The 18,126-nt window shown below is 39.3% G+C and overlaps 3 protein-coding genes and 1 pseudogene across 7 annotated transcripts; 2 read left to right on the top strand and 2 right to left on the bottom strand.

Moving 5' to 3' along the window:
• The first annotated feature begins 494 nt into the window (after nt 1-494).
• Nucleotides 495-2,220, top strand: LOC149020282 (E3 ubiquitin-protein ligase MPSR1 pseudogene; annotated as a pseudogene).
• A 107-nt stretch (nt 2,221-2,327) lies between these two features.
• On the bottom strand, nt 2,328-9,295 carry LOC149020281 (protein PHR1-LIKE 3-like). 5 transcript variants are annotated; one of them, XM_089148391.1, is made up of 9 exons: nt 9,233-9,295; nt 9,020-9,052; nt 5,093-7,505; nt 3,782-4,992; nt 3,614-3,690; nt 3,471-3,522; nt 3,313-3,394; nt 3,151-3,220; nt 2,328-3,053 (listed from the first exon to the last, which is right to left on the bottom strand). In XM_089148391.1, exons 4-9 carry the CDS (start codon nt 3,912-3,914, stop codon nt 2,442-2,444), a joined length of 1,026 nt encoding a protein of 341 aa, XP_089004517.1. In that variant the 5' UTR covers nt 3,915-4,992; nt 5,093-7,505; nt 9,020-9,052; nt 9,233-9,295; the 3' UTR covers nt 2,328-2,441. The 5 variants fall into 5 exon arrangements, with proteins under 5 accessions (XP_089004517.1, XP_089004512.1, XP_089004516.1 ...); XM_089148386.1 differs by having other exon boundaries at nt 5,093-9,052; nt 9,233-9,293; XM_089148390.1 differs by having other exon boundaries at nt 5,093-5,432; nt 7,349-9,280.
• Nucleotides 9,296-9,308: 13 nt separating this feature from the next.
• LOC149020280 (uncharacterized) lies at nt 9,309-10,577 on the bottom strand. The gene has a single exon (XM_089148392.1). The coding sequence runs from the start codon at nt 10,280-10,282 to the stop codon at nt 9,569-9,571; it is 714 nt and encodes a 237-aa protein (XP_089004518.1). The 5' UTR covers nt 10,283-10,577; the 3' UTR covers nt 9,309-9,568.
• Nucleotides 10,578-12,253: 1,676 nt separating this feature from the next.
• LOC149020279 (cyclic dof factor 2-like) lies at nt 12,254-15,606 on the top strand. Its single transcript, XM_089148385.1, has 2 exons — nt 12,254-12,666; nt 13,593-15,606. The coding sequence occupies exons 1-2, from the start codon at nt 12,451-12,453 to the stop codon at nt 14,889-14,891; spliced, it is 1,515 nt and encodes a 504-aa protein (XP_089004511.1). The 5' UTR covers nt 12,254-12,450; the 3' UTR covers nt 14,892-15,606.
• The last annotated feature ends 2,520 nt before the right edge of the window (nt 15,607-18,126 follow it).

Here is an 18,126-nt window from a genome sequence, read left to right as displayed (position 1 = left end):
GTTATCGAGGAGAGTGCTCCCCCGACGGATAGCTGATCCGAATTCTATTAATGCAAAGCATGACAGCACTGATGTTGAAAACTTCAATGTGATCCCTCTACCCCTTACAGGCTTAATGATGAGCAATTTTTTCTGATACCGGATCTTTGCAGGAAAAGATCAAGGATCTCCTTTGGTGTTTAGGACCCACATTTAATCTAAGGTCAGGATTTGACTCAAGTATCCTAAACTCATTCGTGGGTGAAGCTGTCATTTCAAAAGCGCATAGGCCACGGGCCCACGGCACGTTGCTTATGCGTTTCCCTCATGTGATTTTAGTTTCCGTGTATTTGTATTTTGGCATTAATTAATTAATTAATCAATTAATTAGTTCTAGGGTAGATCAGAGAGGGAAGAGTATTATAATACAGAAAATATCTTCTTTCCAAGTTTTACCGACCAGAGCCTACACGAAATTTCTAGATGTTTCCACAACCTTCCTTCCTGATTTCCTTGTTCTTGCCAAGCAATTGTTTTATGTGTATATATACGCGTATCTCCGCATTTCCGTTTCTCTCCCATTCTATTTCGTGAGAAAATATTGCAGTTCCTTTTAGTCTTCCCCTTCTCTCTCTCCCTCCCTGTTTTGAGTTCTTCAAGTAACAGTAGCAGATCAGCAGAAAACAAGTGATGGCAGCAAACCCAGATGTATCACTCGCGGAGCAACTGGAGAGAAGGAGCAGAGATCTGTCTATGCTTCTTCCCCTTATACTGGGGATATCGAGTAGTTCTCCAACGGAAGAACCCAGAAGCGATTCAGATCAAGAAAGTGAGGGAAGGAGTGTGGAGCGTGTCATCCTCATAAACCCTATCACCCAGGGTATGATCGTGATCGAAGGGGGTAGGAGTTTGGAATCCCTTCTGAGAGATTCGTTGAGCAAACAAGGGTTGCCTCCGGCATCGAAAGCGTCGATCGAGGCGATGCCGACGGTGGAAATAACCCAAGAGGATTTGGATAAGGAGTGTTCGATCTGTTTGGATGGGTGGGAAATTGGTGGTCAAGCGAAGCAAATGCCCTGCAAACACATGTACCATGCGGATTGCATAGAGAAGTGGTTGAAAATGCATGGGTCTTGCCCTGTTTGTAGATTTGAGATGCCGAATGACCAAGAGGAGTGTAGGAAGAGAAGCCGCGGTGATCGTGAAGCCGATGGTGAAGAAGATGAAGGGAGGGAGAGGAGAGCTGAGAGGGGAGAGATTTGGGTCACTTTCTCCTTTTCTAATAGTACCGATAGTAACAGGGATTCAGCTACTACTACTAGTACCACTGAATCCGAGTCTTCTTCTGATTCTTCTCTGAACGCTTCCAGTGAAGAAGGGACACCAAATCTGTGAGAATCAAATTACTAGTTCGATCTTCTTTATTTGCTCTTTCAATCTTAGGACAAAATTGTACAGAAATAAGATTGACTTGCAAAGGAATCAAGCAATTGATTGTTTATCTCTTTGTGGGAATTTTTTTGTTTATATATTTTTATATTCTGTTGCCAGTCAATTATTGAATCTCTCTTTCTTGGAACGATATCTTCACCTACTTTTCCCCTTTATTAAATTTAACAATCAGATCACGCTTGACGCTAGTCTGGTGCGAACGATAGGCGAATAAATTCCTTTGAAGAAATATTCACTTGGGTTTGTGTTATCTTGATCTTTGTTCTGCTCCGTGTAGGGTAAAATTTGAGTTCATTGGGCAGATACCCAGGCATGAGTTGATTAATGGGATTCCATCTGCAGTGGAAGGGTTCCCAACTTCCAACTCACAAAGTCACATGTCCAGTCCAGGTCATGTTAGGAAGCGAGAACGAACTTTGAAGTCTGCGAGCTTCTGTAATGGCGGACCAACAGCCAAGGAAAAACTATGAACTGATATTTGAGAAAAAAATTAAATTATATAAATTAAGAAATCAAGAGTTGAATTTTTTTTTCAGAAATTCAAGCGAAAAGGCAATCTTAATAAGGAATCTGCCATCAGTGGAATCCATACTTAGTGCAGAGGTAATGAAGTTGATAGCAAATTAGTATGTTAAATAAGGAGACAGTTCGTTAGTTGGATGTGCAATCAATCAATTTGTGTCGTGAATTATTGTTGTTGTTGATGTTATTGAATCATCTTTTTACTTAGAACCCCGAAAATACTTTGATAAGGAGATGAAGCTTTTCAGGATCTGCTTAAATGAGATGAATATTACTATCCTATCCTAGGTAAATATTTTTCTTTCCCTAACATGATTTTTTCCTTCGTGGACAAGTAAACAAGGAAAGCTAGAGTTCTTCAGGTGTCACACACGATATAATGTCTTAAAAGGATAAATGCTCCTGGAATTATTTGGATATAGTTACATTCATATATATTATGCAGTTTCTATAAGGATTGCCATATTCATTCCTCATGCCAAGATGTTTCAAATATTTAAGAAGCCTGGCTCCAGTTCCTTGCAGTTGAGATCTAGCTCATGGCAGCTCGAATCCATCTCACTTTGGTAGTGGCTGTTCAGATCAAGCTTCTCTGCCAATATGAACTTTCTCGAACAGTTAGCAGGTCCTTCTTTATGGGTTGATACTCTCTTACTTGCTGCTTGACTAACAGAACTGCAGTCAGAAATGGTGCTTCCACCTCCTTTTCTATTGACAAGCTGATCACTTGATGGGTCCATCTTTTCTGATGGAAGTAGAACATAATGTTCTATAGAGTCAGGAATGTATCCGTCCCCTACATTTTGTACTATTTCATCCTTTCTATCTGAGTTCCCGGAGGATGTTAATGTGCTATCCATCGAACAGTCTGTGCATCTCAGGGGTCTTTTCCTTTTCTGCAAGTTCAAACCAGAAGTTGTTATTTCTGATGACGGAGGAGTACAGAGTTGGGACATGGAGACTAATTGAGAAAGTTCAGCTTTTGCAACTTCTGTTCCCATAGAAGAACCATATCCTGCAAGGGTTTCCTGTGCTTTTGTTAATACTGATTGTAAGTACTTGCCCTGAGCTTCAATCCTCAGTTGCAAATGCCTCTGCACCTGAAAAGGAACAATTATGGTTTGATGGTTGCCAGTGGGATTGATCTCAAAGACGATCAACAATAAAAAAAAAAATGGAGTGGATTTAATATCCTACCTCAATCTGTTCAAAAAGCTTCCTCTGCACTTCCATTTGCATCTCCAGAGCCTGGGCTATCTTCGGACACCTGCGGAACACATTCCCTAATGAACCAACGATTTTCTTACAAATATTTCCCGACTGACAGAAAAAATGGAAAGAAGCTATCTCGACTCTTACTCATTCATCTGATTGTTGTTTCTACCGCTGCTGTCCCAGCCACCTTGAACCTCACCTTCGCTGCATTCTACCTCTGCCATATCTGTTATAGAATCTTATAAACTCAAACCAGTGACAAGTTGAGGATATGATTTACCTTTAGGAATCAGTTATCTCACCTTGATTATTGTCACTAGTTTCTGATTGCTGTTTCTTCCCAAGCCTGTATTTCTGCAATAACCAACAGGAATATAGTTTATGATTCTCTTCATTTTATGGGCTTAAAGAAACAATCATAGGCAAAACCAGAAAGAGAAAATGCCTGTAGGTGAGACTTCAGATGGTACAATGTTAGCCCAGGGACGTCCATCATCCTCATCAGAGCCTTAGGTGTTGCCTCTACTCACATGAGATCAGAAAGGTTAAAGCCATACATGGTTGTTGCATGAATTTAAAGAAAATTAAATTGCAGACAGAATTTATTACGTACTGTCTGCTCCTCCAAGTTGAGTAACTGCCGCTTTAAATCGTTGATGAAGTTCTGGAGTCCATTTTAGCCTCGGCTTTGCATCATCAGACAGAGCCAGACCCACATCCTGGTTTTGGGTTACTTGCAGACCCATTTTGGTTTCATGAATCAGAACCACCCTGAAGATTCACACAGAAACATGGGTCTTTGATTCCTACAACTTTGCTTCAACGTATGAAGCTGCAGTTCTCTTCATAATTTGGGTTGGTTGTCATGCCATTTGTTTTCAGTCCATAACTGGATATATAAGTGGGGATGTGCACGAAGGAATATACGCAATGAGCTGTGCTCTTGCTTTTTTCTCATCTTCCACTCCACCCCCTTTCTCTTTTAAAATTTTTCCCCTTTCCACTTTGACTTGAAAGAGGAGAGAATCTAAGAAACATCAGAAAACAGAGAAAGTAGCAGTTTAAATTGAGTCTCAAAAGGAGAGAAAAGAGGAAAAGTGTCAGGGTTGTTTCTCTTGCTGTTTTCACGTTGCTCTTGTAGTTTTGCTTGATTCTCTTCTTTGTTAGGTAGCCCCACCATGATGAATAATGGACTCAGCTTTTTCCTCTCTAGTGAGAAGCATTGAAGGGAAACGAATGGAAATGCTTTTTTATTTTATTTACTTTCCCTTATGATTTTCCCTTTCAAGTGACTGAAAGATAAATACCCATCAGATGTTTATTTGTTTCCCATTTCTTTCTTCACATCACTTACCCTTTCTTCCAAGGAAGATGTGGAGTGGGTGGATACTTTTTCTCTTTATAGGGGAAGGGAATCAAAGAATCTAGCCTTAGATCTCAATGACAGAAGTTTCTATCACTTATGTTAATGGATTGACAATAAGATAAATACTGGAAAAGTGAGTCCAGCTAGCAAACTGAATGGATTTCAATTCACAAATGAAACATTATCTCATTACAAGAACCTGAATGAAAAATTAATTCCGCAAACTTCCGTAGGGAGAAACTAAAAGCTTATTCAGTGGGATTCCAATTTGCAGAGGACAATCATGCCAAGAAATCATCCTGATCCCATATTACAGACATTGGATTATTCTTTGCTGTTCTCAGTATTCTGACAAAGTTCACGATTGGCTGGATATTATTATATTTGTTTTACCTTTTGTTTTCCTTTCCTCTATCCAGCCAACTTTATATTCAAATTATCCTTCTGTCAACCAACCCCTGTTAGCAAAAAAATCAGAATGAACAAACCTGTGGTACAAAGCAAGAACTATAACAGAAAATAGGAAAATAAAGAAACAAACAAAATATGCTGCTCAACTTCTACAGAAGAGTGGATCTCTTTTCATCGGTTGAGAGAGGGGAACTTTTTGAATCAAGAAAAAAGAGAAAATTCTTTCAGGCCCCATGGATCTCTTCTGAGGCACACTGCAACATGTCTTATAATAATGAGAAATCAATTATCAGAACTAGACAAATGCTTATTTCATCCTCATCAATAGACAAATGGCTACCAAACAATCCGTAAACTTGATTAGATCACGACAAGCATTCGGATTCTTTCTGTTACGGGTATCATTCCAACGGGTTAAATAAAAGTCGATGATTGATCTCCTATTTGCTGGCATCTCAGTGTCATACATAAACATTCAGTTGGTCCACTGCACCAAGCAACAATTTACATTGATTCAAGGCCATCAAAAAGCTTTCAAGAATTCAAAGATGAGAAAGATCATTTCAATATCACTAGAAACAAGCTTGAAAAATCTAGGGCTATCCAACTGATTGAGTGACCAAGACCTCTGAACAGCAGAAAAATAATGTCCAACCGTCTGGTCCACCAATTCTTATTGCTGGTAAGAACAAAATTGAGAAGAGCTAGATGAGAATGTTTGCAGATCACAGAAACAAGCTTCACTACATCAGGTCACCATTTACCTAGACAATTAAACAGTGGGCTCCAGACCCCCCAGCATGTGGTCCCTTGAGAAGTCAGTTCTATCTATTTGAAGAGAAGAAATAAGTCAGCAGGGTTGATGTCTTTCAGAAGTAGTTTAACTAACTCCTCATGGGTTGCTCATAAATTAAATTAGTTGGAATCTGATGTCAAATAAGAGTAGCCGTGACCCAAATTGGTCTTTTTCTTCTTCAAAAGAAGCTAAAGTAGATTTCATTGAAGTGTCTTTTTCTTTAACCAGCTGCTGAACTTGCAGCTGCTTTCTCACTTTAATATATTCCAAAAACAAGAAAAGGAGATTCTGGAATAATGCGGACCCTGGGGTATTTTAGGTTATTAGGAGAAGGAACGGTGGATCAAGAGTCATCTAAACAATCCAATGAATCAAACAACACTAAGTAAAGGTAAGGTTCCATCCATCAATTATTATTGTTCAAGGGCCCATGCCCATTAAAGGTGATCTTTGAAAAACCAAAGGCATGGAAAAAGATAGAAAGAAAATGGCTTCAGGAGTCGGGAAAAGAGACAAAAAGAAGCTAATCAGTCACCAAAAACATTTTAAAAGATTATCATTGCAATTCAGTGGATAGGAGACAGCCACCAACTGAAAAATGACAGAAGAAATAAGTCATTCCAAATAATAAATACGACTCCATCTACCATGTGATGATATGTATTTGTTTTCCATCTGCCTTAGATGAACCACGATTATTGAACCATGGAACCACCACTTTAAAGGACCTGAAATTCCAATAGAATGTCAATTTTGGGAAGATATGTGAAAACAATCACAAATGCGATTAGAAACTGGTTTAAACCACCAAAATTTCAAAATGTCAAGTCTGCTTGGAAATTGGGTTATGTTCCATGTGCATGGTCGGCTACGTACCTACAAAAAATGTCCAGATCAAAGACACTAATTTGCAACAGAACAAAGCCTCCTGTGCAGTACAAAGCAACAATCCTCCAGTTCCATGATACAATTTCAATACATATTATATATAACCAATTTGAGAAGAAGGATGGTGGTTCCTCACAAACATGCATGCATGTACAGTCTGCAAAGTAGAACTAATTGATCCTTCACCAAACAGAGGATATCATGTGAATTCAGGGTGCTTGTTCTTGAAGAAACAACTTGATTGAGATTGAAAGGCAAAGTAAAATAAAAGCAAGAATATTCCCTCAAATTATGAGGCAAGAATCATTCTCCTCTGCTCAGAAAAGTACAGCCAACCAATTGGCTGACAAGACTCATATCCAGGACAGGTGCCAGAATTGGATGAAGAGATGGTATGCAATAGATGTTCAAAGAAATAGTTTGCAAGATATTCAAAACATAGTTCGGCAGAGACCTGAGTACATAAGTATGGCATAAAGAAATAAGTTTTAGCAGCAAAAAGAAAGTTTACATATCGTATTCATGTAGTTTCTATGGTATATAAAAAACCAAAAATGGATAAAATGAATTTAAAATAGAAAAAAATGAATCAGGCAGGACATAATCTTGTGTTGGAGATAAAGACGTTGAGTCAAAGACTCTTAGCATACTAAAAGTCCTAAGATAGAAGAGTCCAATCAAACATGTAATGGGGAAGTTGGAGTTGTAAGGGACCCTACCTTGTATCCTGTATTTGAAGATAACCAAAACCCCTCATCAGCAACTTGTGAGATGAGGGCTTTCATACTGCGGATGTAGGTTCTCCTCATTGGAGGCCTGAGCATGTAATTCCTATTGGTTCCCTTCTCTTTTCTCTGCCCTGTTCATACCTTTCACCTGTGACAACATATAAGAGATTTAATCTGATCACATAATATCTTGATTAGCTTTTTTATCTGTATAGGATGCAGAGCACAAGAAGTGTTCTTGAAGTGCAGTAGGTATACTTAATTCAGCTCAAGGGACAGCACTCTGACAAGACATTTGCAATAAGTTTGGTTCTTCCACCTCCCAATGGTAGATTATGATGTAGTATGATTTCTCTGACCCCAACACGGAGTGCTTTTTGTTTGGAGGGGAAGTTTTTACTTGAAAAAAAAGAAAAAGTTAAGGACAACAATCCAAAAGTATAATTTTAAAATGAAATCAGAAGCTCATTCACAGGTAGGGAAAAAAGTTCTGTTCTACAACTGAATCTACCAACTTAAAAAATTGACAAGGCTCTTGTTTCTCCATAAGATTGTACTTCACACTTTCATACACCTTGGATTTTTATCTCCTTGTTCACTAAAAATATAAATAAACCTCCCATTTAAGTTCAACAGCAAAACTAGTTATCTGAACCAACTAATAACCATACAGAATAAAGAAGCTTTACCAATAAAAGCAATAACTAATGAACACTAAAAAAGACCATAGCTCCAACATAAGGAGCAGTACAGAGTCCATCAAAGCTCCAACATACACATGGTGCACATGAAAGTTGAAACACATACACAAGCATGAGAGCAGGAGATTCACCCACAAACCCAAACAAAAGAATAATAACGACAGAAAGAGAGTCCAAGTCAGTCAGTAAGAAAGGCCACTATAGTTAAAACACAGAGAGGCAGACAAAGGATTGCGTAAGAAGGTTATATAAACATCACAGCCTGATCCATTATTAGATTGATTTCATCAGCTCCAAATACATAGTTTTCAATATAATTGTTAACTCATTACTTATGAGTTCATAACTGATATCAGAAAACCAAGAGTGACCCACTGCACAAGGCTCACATTAATGCAGGGTCTGGGAGGGGCAAATTATGCAGTCTTACCTCCACTTCACTGGAGGCTGTTTCCACATTCAAACCCAAAGTGAAAATGGGAGGGCAAATGTACATAGCCTTACCTCCATTTCACGGAGAGGCTGTTTCCGTGTTTGAAACGCAATAGCAAAGTCACAAGACTATGCAAAATAAAATCCACATTAGTGTATTCCCTTGGAATTCTGTAAGCCTCTCAATCCTCCAACCCCAACCCCAAAAAAATAAAAGGGGAGGAGAGGTGGCAGGAAACATAGAACGTAGAATTTGTGGTGCGAAAATAAGAAAGAAAACATATGATTGCTTAGAAGTGTAGGAATTCTCAAGATAAAGATAGCCCACCACATATTCATCCAGAAAAGAAAAAAAGAAGACTGTCCAGCATACAGCAGAAAGCCTAGATTTACTTGATGAGTAGAAAAGTCGGTTTCCTCATGATGGTTAACTCAATTTTCAAGATGGTTCCTATATGACATCAAAAGACTGCAAAGAAAAATCTATAGTTATCAGCATAAAAGGTGTGATCTTCATTAAGAGATATACCTCTGAAACACTGCCTGTCAAGTGCTAAGGTAACTGCCAAAAAAGAGAGAAAACAACACAAAACTAAACTTTCACTTTCCATGGGAATCATTATACCAATTACTTATATTTTATAATAAATTTCAAAAATATCCTACTTCCGACAAAGTGATTAAATTTTGTAAGAGTAATTCAAGACAAATACTTGACTTTTATAGTCTGCACTAGACCTACCACTTGAAGCAAAGCTCACCCGAAAGAAACTTAAAAACCAGTGACCAAGCAACCCCAAAAACCTGCAACTGTGAAGAGCCTGATTAAGTTCAAATGGAACCAAGAGTTTGGAGGGTTTTTTTTTGGGGGAACATTTAGCATAAAAATACTACATATAGAGAAAGAAAAAAGACAGTTCTAAGTACCACTTGCAGACATTCAATACAAGCTCTTTTCGTATAACTTAATAAAATACAGTGTAGTGTGGGGAAGCTTGAGCTTATGAGTAACACTTTCTCCAAATTGAAACTAATTCCCTGTTGAGTACCTTGCTATCAATTACCAATAACTTTTCCCCTACTTCTTGACCTTCCGAAGCTTCTTTGGCCCCGCAACTTCCATCCTACCAATAGGACAACCGCATCTGGCCCGGAACACAATAACAGCCCTGCCATTTGCAGGTGCTATCTTCCTTAACTCATTTTCCAAATCTCTATGGCGGTCTTGTACAAATTCTAGAAGCCCTTGCACAGCACCACCTTTGCTCAAAGGAACCGAATTCTTCAGAGTCTCCTCACTCTGAATCTGTATATCAAACTCCACCGAGTGACGGAGGCCACGGCAGTTTGGAATTCCACATTTTTTACCAGTGCGAGTCCATTTAGAAATGCCCCAGACTCCTATGGCTGCAGCAGCGAAAATGCTAAGTCCTATAGATGCATAGACCATTGGAAGTCGACCTACCCCATATGTCACTGCAGAAAGAATCACCCCAGCAATTCCAGAAACGCCGTAGAAGAACAGCTTGACATACAGAAATACCAAAAAGCCAGCAGCACCAAGGACCGCAATGAAGATCACAACATCAATCGCGGAAGCTCCAGATTGATCGCAAGGAGGTAACTTTAAGGGGTTTAGACAATTGGGTTGTTTTTTATTCCTTTGACGTTGGTGATTATGCCTCGAGTTTGTGAGGGATGGATCGGTAAACGTAAAAGGTGCCGCCGTAACCATGTTTGTAAGGCGATCGCAGAGATTTGCAGAACGAATCAAATTACAAGAATAGATCATTGGGAGAGAAAGAGAAACTCACAGCCAATCGAAGACACATTAAAACCCATCAATCTATAACGAAATTGAATGAAATCCATCGTAGGGAAAAACAGAATTCTTGTGACAAGTTCAAATGCACCTTAACGCCGGAATCGAATTTCTGTTGGTACTTAAAGCAGTGAAACATCAGCTTATGCCTACTGCAACTAAGATTGGCGATAGGATTTAAGAAGTGTAAACGCGTTGGAAGAAGGAAGAAATCCTATTCCTTATTTTTCTGGGTAAGGACTAAGCGGTGCAGGGGCGTAGGAAGAAGAAGAACCCAAGCACAACACTGGCTTTCACGATTTCTATAAAGAAAGTCTCATCCAAGACACGTGGAGAGTCATCGCCGCTCATCACATCTCTTTCGTCTCTAGTCTAGTCTGTGAAATAAATATTTCTTCGGGCTTTGCGGGTCATACGATTGATTTCTTTTAATTTTTGGTAAGACCATCGACTGAACCAATAATATTTTGAGGAAGCCACTGGCTGCGTGCCCCCCACTTAATCGGTCATCAATTCTATATTCACAGTTTTTTATTTACAAACATTAAGATCAAGAAAGTGTTCAATTCAAATCTCCGTCCCTCCACATCTTTCTACTTTCTCATCCCTTAAGTCTATGCGACCGTCCTTATGACCGAAGAATGGTCATTTCATCGTGGACGTGGATTCTCAACTCGTAATTCGATTAGATTAAGAGACATACAATCAAGAAACTCTTAACAAATTTTCACCAGTATGGAAGAGAGAAGAAAGATAGATGTGAACTCTTCCATTCAAGACTATTTTTACTAATTTGTATCTATGTTGTCATGTTTTGTAAGCCTCTTGTGACATTTTTTGCCATCCATAGATCACGTGTATTAGATGAAGATTATTTGAAAGATGAAGCATCTATTCAACGACAATTATGGGTAGCAGAGCCTTTTTTTCCTCGTCAATTGGTGAAATCTGTATTTTTATTGGAGGATGACTTGACATTAATTATCATTGGAGCTTTCAAAGCTGAAAATGATCTTTCGTGTGTCATAAATATTCACAAACTAGACATAGACTTTATCGGTGCTCTAAATTCCCCTCATTTATGAATTTTCAAAAAAAAGTTAATAGAAAACTTATGGTGGAATTAATAGGAGACGTAAAAGATGAGCCCTTCCACCTCAAGTCCTCAACTACATCCCCCGCCCCAAAAAAAAAAAAAAAACCCTAAATTAACAAGATAGTGAGATGTAGCTGTATGAAGCTTTGTTTAACCCAAATAGGCAGCCTAAGGCTGGGCTCTTGGGCTGGGCTGGGCTTTGGCCTATTATAGCTCAAACCGGTTGAATCAAGCTCAACTGAAGCTGAACTTGATTGCCCAGAATGGATGGGGTTGGAACTTGATTGATTGAGCTCATAGACCTACCACGGCCAATTCCATCAATATTGGCGAAGGATAAATATCTAATTAGGATAACATTCTGTGGGGCCATGCTGGTGTTTCTTGAATAATTAACTCCCAAAAACAAAAGAATTCTCCCTTAAAAGCAAGGTAGAGTGTTCAGTTCTATCCATTCGAGTAAAAGGTTGTGCTTTACTTCTTAACTACACAGTTAGAGCACAGTTCACCTTTGAGGGTATATGTCTAATCTTTTTCGTAAGACTAAAAGTTTATAATATTTTTATATTTTTTTTTTTTTCTGTTTTTGGTAGAAATATTTTTACACTTCTTAACTACACAGTAAGAGTGGATTGGAACTCACCAAAACACGAAACGAGTAAAAGCAGAAGAAGAGACGATATGCTGACTGGGACGAATTGTGCATCTGGAGGCTGGGGACCCACTTTCGTTTCCAGTGGGAATCGAAACAAAGACCGCAAGGCCACAAGAACTTGTGGCTGAGAATCGACTTCTCACTGACGTGGCATCCACAGCTTCGTTAAACTGAGCCGAAACGAAAGAAAAGAAACATCGACGACGACGACGACGGACGACACTCAGAAGTCAGAACTCCATTCTCTCTCCACTGATCACTTGCCTCAAAAACCAAACCCATCTGTCACCTGATCAGCTCTCCCTCAACCTCCGCCCTTATTGCCTGCTTGCACTTGTCAATCTCTCAGCTCCTTGGAGTCTTTTCGTTCTTGGTGAGACAACTGAAATGTCGGAAGCTAAAGACCCGGCGATTAAGCTGTTTGGGACAACAATCCCTCTTAGTGCCAACGAAGATACTCCAGCTGCACTTTTCGGGGATTCAGGCTCTGCTTCTGATGCTATTCCTGTTGAACTCGAAGACAGTATCGATCACGATCTTCCTTCGACTACTTATTCTGATGACAACAACAAAATGGAAGAAGATCGACAGCAACAAGAGAAGGTATTGTGAGTCAATGCTAGTTTCTTCATCTTCTTTTCCCCTGGCTTCCTTTTGTTTCTTTTCTAATTTTGCTGATGAGTTTGGTTTTTGAGGTATTCTGCGCATGATTTAGGATTTTTGGCTGCAGGGTTTAGTGCTGAAGGTTACATTTGACCTTTCGTTTTTAAAATTTTTTGCGTTCCCTTTCTCCCTGGGTTTTGTACTTGTCTACCTGCTTTGCTCAATGAAAAAAAATATATATATGCTTGTAATCTAGGTTTGTGTATTCCAACTTTCACAAGAGATTTAGTTTCGGTTCAATTGTATATTTTCTTTCGATCACGAACGACTTGTGAAATTGTTCTAGCTTGGATTTCGGACTTTCTTATGCTCATAATACATTTTATGTGAAGCAAAGCTCTTAGGTACAACTGTTGACTCCTTAAGAGTTTACAGTGTGTCTAGTTGGATTGACTGTCAATTTTAATGACTCCAAAGCCCTGAAGACCCAGTTCTATTCAGCCATCTCCTCAAACACGAAACTGAGAAATGTTTCCGCATAAGAAACTTGAGTTAGATAGTCGCTTCTTTCCCTCTCTGTTATCCCCCTCTGATTAAAATATTAAAAATCAAACGGAAAAATGATATATTGCTTCAAAATTTTCTATTTTTATTTTTAAGGAGCTAATGAAAATTCTTGCCTAGAGAAGCTGGTTCCAGCTTACAAGTGGTATGATGATCTAGAAGGAAGGCCTCAGATAAGCCCTTTTTGCATATAAAGCAACATAAGCCATATATTCAACTGATAATAAGTAGGAAAGGTGGTAGACCCATGTGTAAATTTGAAGTGGATTAGCTTTCCTAGATTGGTTTTGATCTGTTATTTCTGAAGTCCTTTGCCTGTTATTATTCCTGTTTCTTACTCAAAATATGGTTTGGTATATCAGGAAAAACTGGGAGATATTTCTACTGAAAGAGAAGACGGTGGTGCACCTCCTCCTGATTCAAACCAATCAACAGTCCCAGCTATATCATCAGGGACTGATGAGAACCCTAAAACACCTGTTGACAAAGAAACTGCAACGCCAGATGTTCCCAAGGCTGAAGAAGGACATGGTGAAGCAACCAATTCACAAGATAAAACTCTGAAGAAGCCAGACAAAATTCTTCCTTGCCCCCGTTGTAATAGCATGGACACCAAGTTCTGTTACTATAACAATTACAACGTCAACCAACCTAGGCATTTCTGCAAGAACTGCCAAAGATACTGGACAGCTGGTGGGACCATGAGAAATGTCCCTGTGGGTGCTGGCCGTCGCAAGACCAAGAGCTCTTCAAATTACAGGCATATTAATGTTCCAGAGGCCCTCCAAACAATTCGATCAGATCCGCCGGATGGAGTCCACCACCCACCGAAACCCAATGCTACCGTACTGAGCTTTGGCTCTGACACGCCTCTGTCTGAATCGATGATGGCTTCTGCGTTGAACCTTGCAGAGAAAACAATGAGCAATTGTACAAGTAATGGATATTGTAGACCTGCAGAACACAGAATTTCAGGTTCTTGTGGAGGGGGAGAAATTGGTGATGACTACTCCTGTGGATCTTCTGCCATGGGTTCCAACATTACGGAGGAGGGAAACAAGGTTGGTTTGCAAGATGCAGTCATGGGGAATTGTCATGGTTTTCCTCCTCAGATGCCATGCTTTCCAGGGGCTCCCTGGTCTTATCCATGGAACCCAACTCAATGGAATCCTGCTGTGGCCCCGCCTGCTTTCTGCCCTCCGACCTTTCCTGTATCATTCTACCCCACACCAGCCTATTGGGGTTGTGCTGTACCAGGAACCTGGAATGCCTCTTGGTTCCTCCCACCACCTTCTACTACAAGTCCTGGAGTTCCAGCCTCTGGTCCCCACTCTCCTACCTTGGGAAAGCATTCAAGAGATGGCAATATGCTTAAACAGTGTAACTCAGAGCAAGAAAATCCCATAAAACAGGGCGATTCTGAGAGATGCCTTTGGATTCCTAAGACATTGAGGATCGATGATCCCGTGGAAGCTGCCAGAAGCTCCATATGGGCTACGCTGGGAATCAAGAATGACAAAGCAGACTCAAGTGGAGGAGGGCTCTTCAAGGCCTTCCAGTCAAAGGGCGATGAAAAGAATCACATGGTTGAATCCTCTCATGTACTGCAAGCCAATCCTGCAGCATTGTCTCGGTCACTCAACTTCCATGAGAACTCGTAATGGTGTGAGTGAAAATTTTGCTGCTGTCTCTGATGTTTCAGTGGAAAGGCACTGGATAATTGTGCGGCACATACCTTTGCTATGACCCATGTTGCACCAGCTTCGTAGCAGGAATTGGCAGAGTAACCCAATTCAGACAGAAAGTCCAAGAAGGATCTTTCTGATTTCCCTAGGAAGGAGCTATCCTGGAATAGCTCAAAAGCAAGTGACTTTATCTTCCTTTGTTTTCTCTTCTCCCCCACTTTTTTTAGGTGTCTTGTTTGTAATTCTATACTGATGGTTGTTTAGGTGGTGTAGCATCTACATGTATATATCTAGTTAAGATGATATAGTAAGCAAGAGCAGATCAAAGGATCAAGAGACCTAGATGTATCGAATATTCTGATGTACTAAGATAAGTTTGTAAATCCAATGAAGAAGTTCTTCATTCTCCTTTTTGCGCGTTGCATGGTTTCCATTAAGCTCTTTTGCCAAAAAATCAGCAAATGTTCCATTTCTGAAAATAATGAATGTTTCAATTTACCTTCTTTAACTCCATATATTACTGATGAGATTCCCATTTGGTGAGAGTTGAAGTAAGCCTGAGCCTTGCTCTGATGCTACATGCTGTCGTCTTACAATTAATCATGCAGGGAGATGCCAGGGTCTGTTGAGCACAACATAGCACACCTTGGAGCTTAAGATCCTATAGAGTAGGTAGACATTGCAGGTTTAGAACTCTCAACGAAGTGCAGTGAAACAGTTTCTAGTTGGTTGCAAATATCCAAAACTGCATTTTATCTCTTACAGCTCTGCTTGAAACAATAAATTTGGGCCCACTAGGGTGTGAAAACAGAGATTGCGACTATAATAAAGAGTAGCAAACATGTTTTGTAGGTCCTCTGTTGGGGGGCTGGGATTCCTATCACAAGAAGCCAAGGATCTTTCCTTTTCAAGCCTAGAGAATTCAACCACTAGTACGAAAAGGAAGAAAAGCTAATGATAAAGTATTCCTCTCTTTTTCTATCTTTTCCTTCTTATCTTCTCTCCTTTCTTCAGTTGGAATAAAAAATCAATGACTTTTCTCTCAGTTCTTCTTTCTGTTGAAAAGAATTAGAATAAGAAGGTTTATAGATGAAAAGTTGATCTATAATGAATTCATAACTGTAGGTAATGGTCACACTTTTCATTTATTTTATCTTTTCCCCATTTTTGATCTTCCTTAGTGGGGGGTGGGAGTGATCTGAGCTTGGCCAAAGAAAGAAAGATAGAAAAAAAAAAAAGGGAAGTGATCTTAGCCAAATGGACACCCCTTGATACCTTTTGAATGTTAATCAAAGATTATATATATACAATGGAAAGATCATCAAACTTCAGTGACCAACTTTTTTCTAAATTAAAAGCATGGGTATTTTAGGTAAAGTGTGATGAAATCTGCTTGAAGATTATGTACTCTGGAAATGAAAAGAAGTACAAGATTTTTAGGTTGAAACAGGGTGAGACACTTGAGATATTTTATGACATATCATGGATGATCAGAGGCCACATTAATTGCAGGAAGATGAGTTGTTAGGGGACCCAATGCATGTGAGGCTATGAACCGTTTGGTGTTCTCTGTTAGTTTCTTTCCTGTTGTTGTTTTCCTTCAACACTGAGTTTCAGTTTTCTGTAGTCATTCAGAATTCAATTTGTTTGCCAAAAGACACACCAGCCTTGTGCAGATTTGACCCTATCCATGATGTAAAGAAGCAAAGCTAGAAGCTAGAAGATCTGCCTTTCTACAATCTCCACTTCCAAGCTATGATTGATGGGCAAACCACTAAAACTTGTATGGGTCTAAATTCTCCACATGGAAAGTAATTACTCTTCACGTACACTATTTTGCTGCCAAAATTCTGTCCTTCCATGGCCAGCAGAGGATCTGGATCCTTTTTCCTATGATCAAATTGGTAAATCACTCCAGATCCATTGCTGCCCTTCCTAGTGGTTTCCTTCAATGTTCTCTTTAGGGTTTTTGTGGTCCAGGTTCAGGTTTTGAGTGGTCTGTTATATGGTGTCAGCCTGATCAAGAGATTCCGGGGCAACTCAGAGAAAAGGAGAAAGAGAGAAGAAGTTCTCTACTCCGTAGGAGAGATTCTCCTCATAGGTTTTTTTGGTACAAGGATCAAGGTGCAAAGTTTTAGCGAGATTTCGTCTTTTACTAGCCGTTGAGATTTTGCCGACATACCTATACAATTGCTTCTAAAATTAAAAAAAGGCCAAGGTTTAAAACATCACGTCATTTCTTAAAGGTCAAGTGTCAAGTCATTTTTTCAGTAAAGCCTTAACATGTCAGGTCATTTTTCAAGATATTTTTTCACCATCTTCTACCATTCTACCACGTGTGTGGCTAGAAAATGCCAAACGTTTGTTCATTTTTACCACCAAGAAAGTGAATCCATGCGCAAAATCGCAGATGCAACCGAGGAAAAAGAATCAAAATTTTATTTCTTTGACGAGACAGAAAGAGAAAAAAAAGGGGCAAGTGGCCTGTTATTGCGTGATAGAAGACAATAAGGATTTTTAGTTATTTGGAAGAGAGAAGATGATGAGATGATTCTTGAATGGCATTGTCTTGTTTGAAGCCAAGGATTTGGACTTCACCACCTAGCTCAACAACATAGAAGCTTTGTTCTTCATCTTGGTTGATCAAGAAGAATAAACTAATTATGTCCCAAGAAAAGGTCGATCGAATTGAAGAGGCAAAGACAAACACGTAACATGAACAAAAGATATGGGTCGCTAGCTAGCTAGCTTGGAGAGAAATTGATATGTAAGTATGCAACTGTATATGCTCATTCTGTCTTCGAAGATATTTCTTAGGTTCAACAGTGATTTTTGCCGATATTTTGTAGGTTCGGCAATTTTCCGGCGACATTGATTAGTCTCAATTTTCGAAGGATTTTTCGCTTCGCTACTCACCAAATCGGGAATGTTTTAACTTGAGAAGAATCCCTTCATGGCCTATTTCAAACATTAGCTTGCCAAGATTTGTAACTCGGATTATCATGCTTCTTTGGTTTAGAATGGTTGGAGCTGGTGACATTATTATCTTACCCTCTAAAAAATGATACCACAAATGTTGCCATTAGCATGTGTTCATGCCATAGTTTACTTGATTTAGCTTGTATATTTTTTTCTCTACTACAGTGATGGATAGAAATATGTGCTTTCTCACATTTACTAAAACAAAATAAAAATTCTTTACCAAAATAAA

The sequence above is a fragment of the Hakea prostrata genome, chromosome 3 (assembly GCF_041222555.1).
Source record: "Hakea prostrata isolate BN-2017 chromosome 3, UWA_Hpros_2, whole genome shotgun sequence".
Lineage (NCBI taxonomy): Eukaryota > Viridiplantae > Streptophyta > Magnoliopsida > Proteales > Proteaceae > Hakea > Hakea prostrata.
This window is presented reverse-complemented; position numbering and strand designations above follow the sequence as displayed.